Raw genomic sequence first — 14,677 nt, 5'->3', positions numbered from 1 at the left:
CACCACTTATATCGTTTATATAAATTCAAATCATTATCAGTAAAAGTGATTCAGTCAGCATTTAGTTTTATTTTTTATAACAGAAAGGCTGAAAAATCCTTCCGAAGCTTTAACCAGTGAATCGTTGGATGTTTTTTCCCAAAGAATAAATAAATGATTCTTGTTTGATTAAATTCAGTATTTTATTGATGCTTTGAATTACGTCAGTACTAATCCAATTAAATGTGTCTAAATGATTTATATTGTTGAGTTATGACCTATAATTTGATGAAATCTGTTCTTATCATTATATAATTTCTTTCAAATCTGGGACATTAGTGAGATATCAGTGTTTCAGGCTCTTTCGTGTAAAGTAATTAAACTCTTACTTTCTGTGCTGAGTCACAGATGATAACAGTAATGAATTCTTATTATTGTTGCATGTTTCAGTGAGTTAATTTAAAAAAATACCCCAATAATCAGGAAATGTATTCATCTTTATCTAATTCAGAGACGTGCTGATCTGTCGGTGCGGCACTATTAAAGCTAATCCTCTTAGTCTAAGTGATGCTGCATGTGTGTGTTTACAGAATAACACTGGTCCTGGCCTGTCCCATGGATCTGAAGAACTTCCCCATGGACGTCCAGACGTGCATCATGCAGCTGGAGAGTTGTGAGTAATAACACACACACACACACACACACACAGTCGCTCAGGGTGTGTGAGAGCCTCCGTCACTGAGCAGCCTGCAGGGTGAGATAGGATATAGATTCAGATCTGTACCTTCGACAAAGGGTCAGGGGTCACGAAACAGATTACAACCTCACCATCACACCAATATTTAGCATCGGGTGTGATATTAAAGCTTCACACAGGAATCAACAGATATGAACCTGTAGAATTTCTCCTGTTTGATTTATTCGACTTTAATTCTCCCTCACACTAATGAACACTGTCGACCCCCCCCGCCCCCTGCTCCCTCCTGCAGTCGGCTACACCATGAACGACCTCATATTCGAGTGGGATGAGAAGGGAGCCGTGCAGGTGGCCGACGGTCTGACGCTACCTCAGTTCATACTCAAAGAGGAGAAGGACCTGCGCTACTGCACCAAGCACTACAACACAGGTGAGGCTGGACGTTCTCTCTCCAGCTTCCTGTTCGATCTGCTGTGTGTGGTTGTTTGTTTGTTTGGTTGTTTGTTTGTTGGGATAAAACAGACAAAGATCTGAAGTCTCAGGTGTAATAAAACCAACACAAGACATAGGGGTGATTTGATCTTTTAATTTAATAACAGCAATATTAAAATCTAAATAGAAAAGATGAGGGGACACTGTGTAAAGTTAAATTTTTAACACCAAGATTTGTGCTGAGAAATGTTTTTAACTAATAATGAAAAAACAAATTTACAATTAGTCAGAGTTTAAAGAAACGTAAGTTTAAAAGTTGAATGAAAGCAGCAGTGATGATAAACACAACACTGAGCAGCTGTGTATGTTGAATAATGAGATTAAGAAGAATATTAATAGAGAAGCGTGATTTTATATTTACTTCTAATCAAAATCCCATCGTCTCCTTCATCTCGTCTCCTTCTTGTCTTTTCCTAGTTCTTAGTTTCACTTTTCTCTCTTTTCATCAACTATTCTGTTTCTTGCCTCCTTTTTATTTTCTGGATGTTTCTCTCCAGGTTTTTTATTGTGAGAGAAAAAAAGAGCAGGACCAAAGTCAAAAGACAGAAATGTAGAAGATGATCTAAATAATAAGAGCTGGTCATTACATCCTTTATTCTTATCATGTTGGAAAACATACAAACATATAAACATATAAACATATTCATGAAGTTTACCTGCAGACAGTGGTGAAATCCTGCATGAGTCAGAAACCTGTTTTCATTTGAATGTGTGAACAGCAACAACAGAGGAAAACTACACTGAAATATATATATTTATTTATATATATTTCTTCTATGTGTCATGAAACTTTCAGTGGCTCAGAGAGGAGGAAACACACAGTGGGCTGCAAAGTTAGTTTCAGCCACAAACTCAGAAATAACTCTGAACTGGACTTGAACTCTGGTCTCCATCCTCCCAAACGTCGCCCTGACAAACTCCGATGTTAATAGTTGGTCACTATGTGAGAAGTCTGGTCACTGCAGCGTCTTCACACGTGGAAAAACATACGTGTTGATCATGTTTTGCTGTCGTTTCAAACAACGAACAATGTTCACTGTCAGATTTCTCATGTTGATGTTACAGTCAAGACCTAAACCATGTGTGTTCAGGGTGTAGCAGTTTTAGCTGGAAGACAAAGTCCGGGATCTTGGGTTTGAGTCTTGTTAAGTGTTAAATTCCAGGAAAAGAACAGTAATGATAAGAAACACTGACTGTCTAAATACTGAGCTGCTTAAAAAGCTGTAGATGTTTGGACAGAACGACAAACGACAAACTGAGAAACAGAATCACTCACTTAGACCAAACGTTCACAGCAGACATGTAAATCAGTTCCTGAACCCAGCTTTACTGAATCCATCTACATTTACATTATTGCATATACACTGCGTGTACTGCATTACACTGATGTATTATACTGCAGCTGTAATATACCTCTGTCTACATACTACAGTATGTATACTTATACTGTTTACACTACGAAATTACAAAAAGGACAGGAGCATCAAACCACTGGTCAGTGTGTGTGTGTGTGTGTGAGGATCTGTGTGTGTGTGTGTGTGTGTGTGTGTGCGCAGCAGGCTGATTAGTTCAGATTCAGAACCATCACTCACACAGAGGTTGACGTCTGCTGTCACCACTGAGGAGATGAACGATCCACCTCCAGACTAAAAGCCTCGACACAACTCAGCACTCCCACACACACAGATCCTCACACACACACACACACACACACACACACACACAGACAGACACCACTACATGTACTTTTTAAGACTTTGTCAGATTCATCACACAAACACATGGAAGTAAACGTACTGTCCAATCAATTATGCATCATATACTTTATGTCTCACTGTAAAATCCAATTAATTTTACTTTTAAAAGACAAAGCACTGAATACTTTTACATTCGAGCAATGATTGATGTTGTTTTTTCAAACAGCTTCTGTCCAGGGGGACTAGTTGTCCCTCATCTTCCACAGTGCTTCAGTGTGTGTAGTCATTCAGGTTGTGGAGCAGACGTGAGTCCTCACTGGCATTTTCCAAGTGATGAACATGTTTTAAAACCAACACTGTTCCCGTCTACAATCTGTGAAAAAGGTATTTTCAGTCAGTAAGGACCTGAAAAAAATAATAAAGCAAACCATTTAAAGCCCAACATACGCGGCTTCTCCTTAAATTGATCCTTTTTCCAGTGGGGTTCTGTATTGAATTAGACCCTTAGCAGGTTAGTGGCGCGCAGTGCTGTAGTTTAACATGATGATATGTGAATGGGCGATAGTTTAGTTGATCAACTCGATAGTTTCAGTAATTCAGTTCACGGTTTGTTTATTTGGCAGCAGTGGAGTGAGGAGGAGGACGTGACCCAGTTTGACCCAAACACGTTTCAAATAAAAATACTTGTAATAAATTTGTAATTTTACTTCAATGTGTGTTACAAATATGTTGTTTCAGGATCATAAACACGTAAAATAAGTCTTTTTATTATCAGACTCAGTCCATAATATAATAATACAATAACTATTATATATATATATATATATATATATATATATATATATATATATATATATATATATATATATATATAATAACTATAATAATACAATAATAAACAGGTCAAATCACCAATCTAAAACTCAGATCCGCTCTCACTCAGATGGTAGAAAAACACCAATACATCAACACAACACACATGAAGAACTGGTAACTCATTCGTGTGTGTGCAGTGTTACAGACTCTGGGGCGGCTGAATAATTTCAATCTTCTTATCAGATGAATATACGAACAGCACTTAAAGGCTCTGAGGTGTATCACAGCTGTATATCACGGACTCTCCTCCTCCTGCTGTTGTCGTTTTCCTTCCTCGTGTCCTCTCACAGCTTCCTCTCCTCCTCATCCCTCTCTCCTCGTCTCTTTCTCCCCCATCTTCTTAAACCACTCATCTTATTTGTCCATCTCCTCACTTCGATCGTCTTCGGTCTTTCAGGTTAACTCTAATCTTCACTACAGTCGTCTTTGATTAAATGGATTGTCAGACATTTTGCTCTTTGGCTCTCTTGTGGTTTTCGTATTTTATGAGACTCAGCATGCTCACTACATTACTGCAGGAGAAAGAGGGACATTACTGTTGCTACTGTTCTGCAATGTAAATAAGCGACTGCAGTACTGTACGTCTTCATTAAACTCTGGTTACAGCTTTTACACACACATACAACACTTCAGGTTTGTTTACATGGATTCTTACCTACGAGATACTTTATAACATGTACACATTATATCACATATAACAGCAGAGGGATCCCTCGTACTCTTTCCACTGCCCTTTTACAACAACAGGCTTTGAGCGTAAACATCCACAGCTAGTTTCCCTTCACAGTCTCACAAGGACTAACAGCGCTCCTGGCAGACTACAACAAGCAGATGCAGATCACCAGACTATCGACTGCAGCAGCACAGTGTGTGCAGTTTTCTGGCAGAAGGATTCAATAAAGTCAAGTAAAGGTGCCAAGAAAGAGAGAGAGGCTGGCACTGGGACGACACAATGATCAAGCTGATGTTTGTGCATTAGGTTGAGAGAGAGTTGGAGTGAACTGGACGACTAATGCATCCACAAACACGACAAACCCGAGTGCACAAACATCTTATTTCATCCTTTATGTATGAAAACCCAGTAAATTCTTAGACCTCCCCCTGGATTGAGGAGATATGTCGACCTCATCTTCACTCCTCTGTTCCGCCCAACACTTCCTTTCCTCCCTCCATCTCTGTCTCAGTGGATCCGTCGTTTAATTTGCTCTCTCATCATTTCCACCTGTTTTTCCAGAGGACACGAGCGTGCGGGGGTTCGGATAATGTGCCCTTTCAGATGTAGATAACAGCGAATTCAGAAACATTCTTTACTGTTAATGAAACTGCCCTGCCTCAGGGAAACTGATGAAAGAACAGAATTCTGCTTTAAACGTCGACCGGCTTTATTATTCCTTCTCCCTGAAATTGACCTTGTGAGCTCGATGCACATTTACTGCAAATTCAGTCATTTCCAAATGAGATAGAGTTTGCCTGTTGAAAAACACGACACCTGCTGAGACCAAATGATTGTCTCCATGAATAAAGAGCTGAGTGGTGAAAATCTTTAAAGCGGAAAGTATCATGAGCCATCCCATCACAAAATAATGACCCGTCTGAAGAGTGAATCTCTGTCTGTTCAAATGCTGAACATCAGATCAGATTCAAACAAACTAATGAGGAAAATCCGACTTGACCTCGACGCAACTTTTAGATTCTGTAGATGTAAATGAATAAATAAATGAATAATAATAAATAAATTATAATATTTAAGACCTGGAATTTATGGCTGGAACAACATCAACTGGTCTGGTTTCATTTCTGCTTTTGTTAACTTCATGTACTGAACAGGAATCGAGCTACTGACCCTGTGGTTCTGACACACACACGTCTAATAATTAAAGGACACACCAGCATCTCTAGACATATTTAAAACTGAACAGCTCCTCCATCGTACTTGTTTAACGTGGGTTTCAAGTACAATACTTTCATTTGCCTTGAAGTGGAGTTAGAGCAGAAACCTTGGAATAAATTTCAGTTCGGACAAAGACAGAAGAAACTCACTCTGACAATCTCACTGCCAGAGGCTGAGGTCCATTTCCAAGTAGATTTAAATTGAATTTAAATACAAATCACCCTCAGCTCCTTTTATTTCCATTGAACTTGTTCTTCTTTGTAATCACCCTCCAGGTAAATTCACCTGTATCGAGGCTCGTTTCCACCTGGAGCGTCAGATGGGGTACTACCTGATCCAGATGTACATCCCCTCGCTGCTCATCGTCATCCTGTCCTGGGTTTCCTTCTGGATCAACATGGATGCTGCGCCTGCACGGGTGGGTCTGGGTATCACCACGGTGCTGACCATGACCACGCAGAGCTCCGGATCCAGAGCCTCGCTGCCCAAGGTGAGCACAAATCAAACAGAGCTGTTTGATGTGGTTAAATCAATGATTAATATAAATGAAGGAGAGAAAAGAGGCAGAAACAAAGATAAATGTATGTTTGTGGAGGGAACGGGTTGTAAAGGGGCAGAAAGTAGTTCCCCGCTCTGAGCGATTTTCAGATTAGAGTCAGTAGGATTGTATAATTATGTCCAGGGAAGCTGTAATCCCCAACACACACACACACACACTCTCTCTCTCATGCTGTGTTTGTTGACAGTAGGCTCTCTGTGCGCTCTAAAAATTGAACAAGTGAACCGTGATTCCTCAGCAGTTCAGCTGCCACAGTGATGATCACAGAGCGCAGCTGAGCTTAGGTGGACAAACTGCTCACACACATCCGTGCGTCTGAGGGAGTGTCAGCCACAGCGGACACACACATATGGCTCGTTGACATGCACACAGACGACTGCTGCACCGTGTCAGGCAAGACGGGAGGTGAGGAAAGGAGACGAGGAAGGGATGCAGGAAAGGTCAGAGAGGAGAAAAGGAGAGGAGAGGAGATGGTAGTTTGAGAGTTTACTGCAGCAGTTCACAGTAACAACATGATTCTGATCCCATCATTCAAACCTCCTGGATCACAGACAGTATCTGTCCCCATGAATCCCAGTTACTGGTGAGACTCCCTCTCTAATAAACACATCGTTTCTGTTTTAAACCAGATCTCAATCTTTCTCTGACTCTGAAGAAAAGCTTTAATATCTGTAATTCTTCACACGTTTCACTGCACGAGGAGATATTTTACATTCTCGACATATTTTCAAGCTGCCAAATGTGTAAATTAGTAAATTAATACAGATTCCTCATTACGCCAAGGAAAAAACCTAATCCTTCAGAATCCATTTCCTGTTGCACATTAGTTGGAAGTTAATGTTATTTCTAGGAGACACGGTTTCCTGATGTGATGATGTGTGGAGTCAGAGCTTTGCTTAAAGCAACATTCATTTATATCACATGAAGATATTTTCAAGGCTTTTATAATTTGACTAGAAGATTTCAAACATATCCTTTTCATAGTCACTATTTATATCTGATGTGTAATATTTTTAACTCATAGTTGTGTATTTTTGCATGTAAAAAGCTGCACTCAACGGTTTCGACCAGGTATTTTACCACATGCATTAAACACCCAGTCACCACATCAGTGAGCCGCTCGGTCAGCTCATCTTTAAGAAGTGGTCCAGTCGGAGCAGCAGTCCTGAATCCACTGTGTGGATCTGCTGCCGCTCAGTTTGTCTGTCAGAAGCTCTGAACCTCACACAGGACAGTGGCCGACCTAGTCTGACCCACTGCAGCTAGTTTTTATTATTTTAGTCTTAACCCCCTTAAGTCACACACAGTCTACGTTTACCTCTGTTGTAGCTTTGTGTTAATGTGGAAGTCAGACTCCATCTTTGTTTTATGCATCTCCGTGTGTTTTTCTTCTTGGTTCACAGACTTTTCTGTTCATTCTTTACTTGTGCTCTGACTTGATAAACGTCTCTAAAATCATCTTTTCTAAAACACGGTACATTAAGAACCCTCTCTCTGTCCCTGCCTGTGTGAACATCTCACCATCTGCGCCTGTGGGTATTTAGTTATTCCACAGTTTTGAGACAAATTCAAGAGAAATATTTTCAGAAGCTTCAGATTCTGCACAAACAAGCTCAAATTGAACAACAAGCTCCGTGTGTTTGGGCAAAGTGATGGAAAGTCGTAGTTTAATTGGATTTTAAATGGCTGATTGTGGGTTTTCTCTCTGTCGGTGACAGAACGGGGATCTCCCTCTCCGGCTGCACGCTGTAATTGCCTGTGATGGAGAGTTGTAATGACAGACTGGGGTGAATGCACTTGAATAATGGTACTTGGTGTGTAGATAGCAATCAGACAATGATCTAAGCAGACTTCATTTCGCCCTTATTATGTGAACAGTCCTCACTCTGTCCAACTTGTATGTTAAAGCTGCCGACCATTAGTGGTTCTGTGCGCTGAATGCATATTTGTTCTGTGTCTTTTTGTCCACTCATCTTTTCAGTCTGTTAACTCTACTAACATTAGAGAGGTCTTGATCCAGTTCTCTGACCCTGATATGAATCTGATCCCTTTAATGTTAAAAAAATAACGATTTACCTTCAGTATTATTATCACTGATCGTTTTTCCTTGTCTGACCTTGACGAGTTTAAAGGAGAAGACAGTGTTTCCATTGACGTTTCTCCTTTGTGATTTGTGATATTGAGCTGTGTAAATACATTTCCCAAGATACAGTCGTCGGAAATGTGCCTCACCATCCAGGTCGGCTTTCATTCTACTATCTGTGTCGTGTCGAGGAGTAATTTACACCTCAACAAATCGTTTTCTTCAGCTTTGTTTTCATGTTTCAAAGAGAGCAGAAAGAAATGAGAGAACCTGAAACAGAAGCCAGATTATGCTCTTATTAAATGTCTAATCTCCAACATGATGTGTGTTGTCTTACAAAGATTCTCTGTATCCTGAGCAGAGTCTTTACCAGTTCTGTTATAAATCAGTTCAATATTTCATGCACTTAATGGATTGAGTCCTTTTTTCCCTCAAATTATTAGTTTATGTCCCTGAATTCCTAAAGAGTCCTATTGAATTGAATCAATAGCTTTGGATTTGCTTTCAGGATTTATGGTTTTAGATGTATGTATCTGGACACATTCAAGGTTTTGTACATGTAACATGATTTGAATGAATCCAAAAAGAAGTGGTTTTCTGTGGACATATTTACAGTAGCAAATGCACAAACTAATCATTTGATGGAAGATGCTGTGCAGAGTCTTCCTACCTGAAAGGTTCTTCATTATTTTGTGTCCTGTCAACCATGAACCCAGTAACTCCAGCATCTAAAGCTTCTTGAACTTCTCCTCCCACTTGCAGGTGTCCTATGTTAAAGCCATCGATATCTGGATGGCCGTATGCCTGCTGTTTGTGTTCTCAGCCCTGCTGGAGTACGCCGCCGTCAACTTCATCGCTCGCCAACACAAGGAGCTGCTGCGCTTCAGACGGAGGCGACGACACATGAAGGTGAACACACTCTCACACATTTACACTCAGTTTATTTATTTATTAATTAAAGATTTAGTTCAAATGATTTCATTCTCCATATTCACCCATTCACCTTTGACATCATGACAAATGATCGCGCCTGTTTTGACAGGAAATACTTCTCTACAGAGAAATGATCATAAAGATCGTCAAGTGACTCATTTCATTTTCTAATGGGTCAAAAACAGCAGTTCAAGACGTCTTTCATCCACGTGTGAGCCTCGGGTTGCTAGTAGATTTGTGATGCTGTCTCTAACCACACAAGCAGAAGAGAAACAAATAGTTTAAACATCTATGTTGTCTCTTTTTAGGGATTAAAAGTGTTACTGCTGTTGAGGAGGATCCTGTGCCGCTGGGCTGCCTCGTGCTTTTAACAGAATAAAACATTTCATGTTGTTACGTGGTCGCAGAGGCAGTGTTGGCATTGTAAACACTAGAATGCAGTTTGGATAAGAATCTCTGGTCTCCTTCTTCCCCGGGCCTCTTGAAAAATTCACTCCATGTTTGGTATTAGCTTTGTGTTGCTCATCAATAAGCAGAAACACAGGACATCAATGTTGCATGGGAAGAGCAGTGAGCATGATTAAAGGCTGAGCCACAGGGCAAACAGAGACCAGACTCATAATGGATTCACGATGCAGAAACAGCAAACAAGAGAGAGGAAGCCTTCCCTTCAGTCCTGAAACTTGCCTTTGTGTAAATGCATCATTTACAAGAAGCAGCAAAGTGTTTTAGGGACGAGTCAGTTCTGAGTTAGAATGTGTCTGTGACTGAATTCTGCTTTTTGGAATAAGAGTTCAGAAATAAATAACATACTGGTGACCCCAGGATGTGTAGGTCTTCCTATAGACGTGTAAACCCTTATCCTTCCATCAGTAACTGTTCTCACCGTTATTAGCAAACAAACAGTGTGTGTTGTATTAAAAATCACCTTGATTCTGTCCCTGCTGTAAAACGGCAGCATTTCCACATTGAAATTCTTAACTGTGATGTCAAAAACAAATATATCCACCTCAAAGGTACCTTTACATTTGTATTAAATGTCTTTAAGCTGGAGAAGATAATTTTTGATTACATGAAAATGAAGTGGAGCCCTGAAGATCAAATGTCTGAAAATAGTATATATGTACTTTATTTAACGTCTCCAAGCTGCTGCAGATATATTTAGTAAATGTGACAAAGAGCGGTGTCTGTGTTGCCCTGGAGGACTGTTGAGATGCATCAGGAGTTTATTTTTTCCCTTCGTCTGCTTTCTTTGCTTGGTTTTGTCTTTGAAGCATTAATCAGTCAATTCTATGTGTCCACTTTGATTTAACAGTCCCAAGCTGCGGTATTGAATAAGGAGTAAAGCTGTCAAGCCTGCAGGGAATATTGAAGTGCTGCATGATTGTGAAGCTGGTGCTTTGAGTGTTTGTGTGGGTGGAGGGCAAAAAAAAAAAAAACGCAAACACCCACTAGAAATACACCAACAGGCCTGAAGTAAACAATATGTACAGTGGTGGATTTGTGTCTTTAAGTGTGTGTGTGTGTGTGTGTGTGTGTGTGTGTGTGTGTGCATCCAAGAGAGAGAAGGCGAGATTGTATTCACGCACCTGGTGAACATGCATGACTGCACTCACGAGCGGTATCGTGCTTTGCTGTGTTGTAGGGCCTGTTTGTGGCTGCACTGACTAAAGCTGCTTGATTGAGTTTGACATGTTTTAGTGCGTGAGCATGTGTCTGTGTTACTGGTTTTATGAGGACCTGTCCTCACGAGACTGGGCAGCTAACAAAGTAAAGTGAGGACACTCACTGGAGAATCCAGCTCAGGATCAGACGGTTTTAGTTTAGGTTGGAATTTGATATAATAATTCAATAATTCACAAATCTTTTACCATATACAGCAACTTTAAGAACAAATGCTGTGTGTCGGCCTGTCGGGCAGATTTACAAATATTTAAAGGAGAACTGGTTTTGTTTGTGGCTTGTTTAGAAATAGAACAGTCACAACTACAAGACACCAACATGTTGCATCATAGTCACGTGATTCAGATCATTTTTTAAATGAACGTCCACCTGTGTCCAACATGTGAATAAAACTGGTTAGGATTTAATTTTTTAGCTGATGCTAACTCCACAGCTGACTCCTGATAGGCTGATAGTGTGAGCTAATAGTTCCTCATTTCTGCATATTTTAAAGCCTGAGTGATTTTCAAGGGCATCACCAGAACAACATCAGAAGGGACAATAGCAGCTGAGTCTTTATAGCTATAATTGGCTTTTTATTGACAGAACTCATTTAGATTTTCAATGGATGAGAATTAGCAGTAATGCATTTAAATGCAGTTCTGTAGTGTGCAGTTGTATTACGACTAGAAGTGTGTGTGTGTCCGTGTGACTGTGCGTCCGTTTGGGGGGAAAATTGTGACACTAAATGTGTCTTTAGTCTAGATTTCTAAGAATCGAACCTGGAATCAGACATAACCTCTATGTGTATATGAGTAATCTGATGTAGGACTGGTGTCACAGCAGGATCACACGAGCTCAGCAGGAGCTTTGAATCACCACAACAACAGTAGAAATCCTAAATAAAAAAATTTTGTGCCTTTCCTTAACATCTAAATCTACACACCCACTAAATAAAGTTGCTTTTTCTATTTTCTCTGCCGTGATCTCAACATTTACCTCGTCCAATCTCGACATGGCTTCTGTTTATGTGTGGAAAGGTGGAGGTTTCTGATGATTAGAGCCTTGTCTGCCTCTAGGGATTAGACTTTTACATCCTCCAGACATACGCAAAGTACTCAATAAAGTATGTGAACACACTACCAACAGGTAAACAGAATATCCCAGACCGTACAGGCTGAGTTTAACAGCGTCTCTTTCATTTAAAGGTGGAAAACTGCATTAATAAAATAATCACTACCTTTCGTTTATGTAGTTTAGGAGAACAACCTCCTCCCAGATCAGTCTCAGTCAATAAAAGCACAGTAAGAAAGAGAGGTGATGGAGCTGAGGTGGGGGGGGGGCAGCGGGGAAAAATATATAAAAATAAAAAACTATAAATCCTAAATCCCATTGTTGTAATCCCCGATCCTCTGAGCTGTGACGGCAGGTGAAAAGCTAGATTAGTGGTCCGGCTGCTGCTGCACTTTCAGGTGAATCAGACACAACCCCCCCCCCCCCACTCACTCACTCACTGTGCTCTTAGCTTCCTTCATATCTCTCTACCCTCTCTCACCCAATGAATAAGAGGGGGGAGGCAGAGCTGGAGGACCGCAGGCTCAGGATTGACCCACATCTGGCCGACAAAATGCTCCTTTTTCTTTTTTCTTTTTGTTTCTTTCTGCTCAAATGACGAAAGCAGGAGGTGAATTTAGGTCATCGCTCCATTGTGTAATTTGAGTTTTGCTAATGAAGAAGCTCGTCTGTTCAGCTGAAATACAAAATACTGACTTTAAAGCTCACAGCATTTTATTTATGAAGCGATCTGTACCTGTGTTCTCACCCCACAACATAAAATAGGTAAACACAGGTTCTTACATAAGATGATTTAGTGATGTTTTTAACTGCGAGGCTGTTGCGTCATGTTTAGTAGCAGCAGTGAGTTTAGGAGAAAAGTCAAGCTGTGTTTTTACCTGAGATATTTTATCCATATTGTGAAAGTCAATGTAAGAGTGACCACTTAATGCAGCTTCACACCTGTTTTAATAAAAGCATCAACAGCGATGTTCTGTAGACTGGAAACATCACTTTAGATCCGATAAAAACTTAATAAAAACAGATTAAAAGCTTTGCAGCAGAGAAAAGATTCATAACAGTCAGATCGATAGGTGCAGGGAAAGCAATCAAACAGGTGACTGTTGCACTGCAGTTAAAACAATTCACATAGAGAGAATCATTTAAAAGGCCGTTAGTTATTCCAGTGCATTCGATAGCAAAACATGTTCATGCACAATAAAAAGCTGCAGAATAAAGTAAGAACAGTCATTAGTATGAGCACCCTCAATATGATCCTCACCATTAATCCCAGCTCCTCGAATCCAGTAATGCTGAAACCACACTGACTCACAGTGAGGAAGAGCGAGGCAGTCACCGGTTCTTCATTAACCTCTCTGGCCAGTCCTCTTAATGTGAGCTTAATGTGATCTGGAGCCTTCCATTACAGCTCTGAGAGGGCTATCAGTCAGGTTTCAGCTCGATGCAGAGCAAACTGTCGCTGCTGGCCTCCAGCATGTATAAACAGCCCTCCTGAGGCCGCTGAGGTGCTGCCTACCCACCTCTCTTTTCTCGAAAACAAAGGAAATGGAGGAGACACCGACTGTGGAGGCAGCACAGCTGTCTCGGGACACGAGACACAGTGACAGGGTGTTTTATTGGCCATTGACACAAACATTTCCAACTGAATTATTACAGACATTGTTATTGAACTATCCTATTATCTCTAGAAATTACAGTCGTATTTGAAGAATCTGCGACACACTAATTCAGTCCGGTGTCGTGTAGTTTTAAGACAAAACAGAAAGTGAGAGTGACTATCATCAATTCTCAACCTTAGAGTTAAAACCAAGTGTTTTAATTGCTTCCTTCATCATATCTTTTACATTCTTAGAGCATTTATTCATTTGGCAGACATAAGCAAAAAAAGGCACCACTGGAGTCACAGCAGCTCAGGAGAAGCTTTTCAGAATAAAAACCTCAACATTCAGTTCTACGCTGCAGCAGACTGCAGGTGCATAAGTAACATCTACAGTAAGTGTATAGCAAATTACTTTTTTAAAGAGAGAGATGGAGGATGGCAGGTGAGCACCTATTGAACACAGATGGAATCTGCTTTATACAAGCTTGACGCTACAGTTGTTATATGTGAAAGTTTCTTAATGTGAGTACAACGTACAGTGTGCAGCACATGTGCAGCAATATTAGTGGTAATTACCAACACATTTTGATTGCAGTTTGGCAGAATTGTCCAATTCCAATGTTTCTTTTTGGAAAAAAATAAAGTGAAGCCTATATATATGCCTATACATATGAATTGATGAGGTCAAAGACCTGGAACAATAAACAGGTGTGAATAAAAAATACACAGAAATAAAAATAGCAGTGAATAAATTAACAGCATCATGTAACTTTAACTACATACAACAAGACAGTGTGACAGAGTCAACACGGCAGGTTCTGTTAAACTAACATTAGCTAGAACATCTTTACATCACTATGTGACTTGTATCATTGTAAACCAGTAGGACTACTCTGTGTACACTTGTACATGTACTACGTTTGTCTGTGTTGCCTCATAGTTAAAGTAATTTAAGTCATTCAAGACACATAGTTTGGTCTAGATTGACTTCTGGATCTAGATTTGATCAAGATTTTCACTGGGTGCTGAATATATCGTATGATTAGGGAAGTAAAACCCTGAATTCAGCTGTTTGTCATCACACATGACAGCGCTCGAAGGGGTTTTGTCTAATGAGAGCACCTGAATCTACAG

The 14,677-nt window shown here is 40.2% G+C and overlaps 1 protein-coding gene across 1 annotated transcript in view; it reads left to right on the top strand.

Moving 5' to 3' along the window:
* The window catches only part of glra1 (glycine receptor, alpha 1), a gene marked incomplete at its 5' end in the record, with an annotated part of 64,921 nt that overhangs the window by 44,687 nt on the left and 5,557 nt on the right, over positions 1-14,677 (top strand). Inside the window, 4 exons of the mRNA XM_026343172.1 lie at positions 570-652; positions 969-1,106; positions 5,908-6,122; positions 9,037-9,183. Coding sequence (XP_026198957.1) covers positions 570-652; positions 969-1,106; positions 5,908-6,122; positions 9,037-9,183 — 583 coding nt within the window. The remainder of the gene's footprint in view (positions 1-569; positions 653-968; positions 1,107-5,907; positions 6,123-9,036; positions 9,184-14,677) is intronic.

This window comes from Anabas testudineus, chromosome 9 (genome assembly GCF_900324465.2).
Source record: "Anabas testudineus chromosome 9, fAnaTes1.2, whole genome shotgun sequence".
Classification (NCBI taxonomy): Eukaryota; Metazoa; Chordata; class Actinopteri; order Anabantiformes; family Anabantidae; genus Anabas; species Anabas testudineus.
The sequence above is the reverse complement of the archived record's forward strand: the minus strand, read 5'-3'. Positions and strand labels throughout refer to the sequence as shown.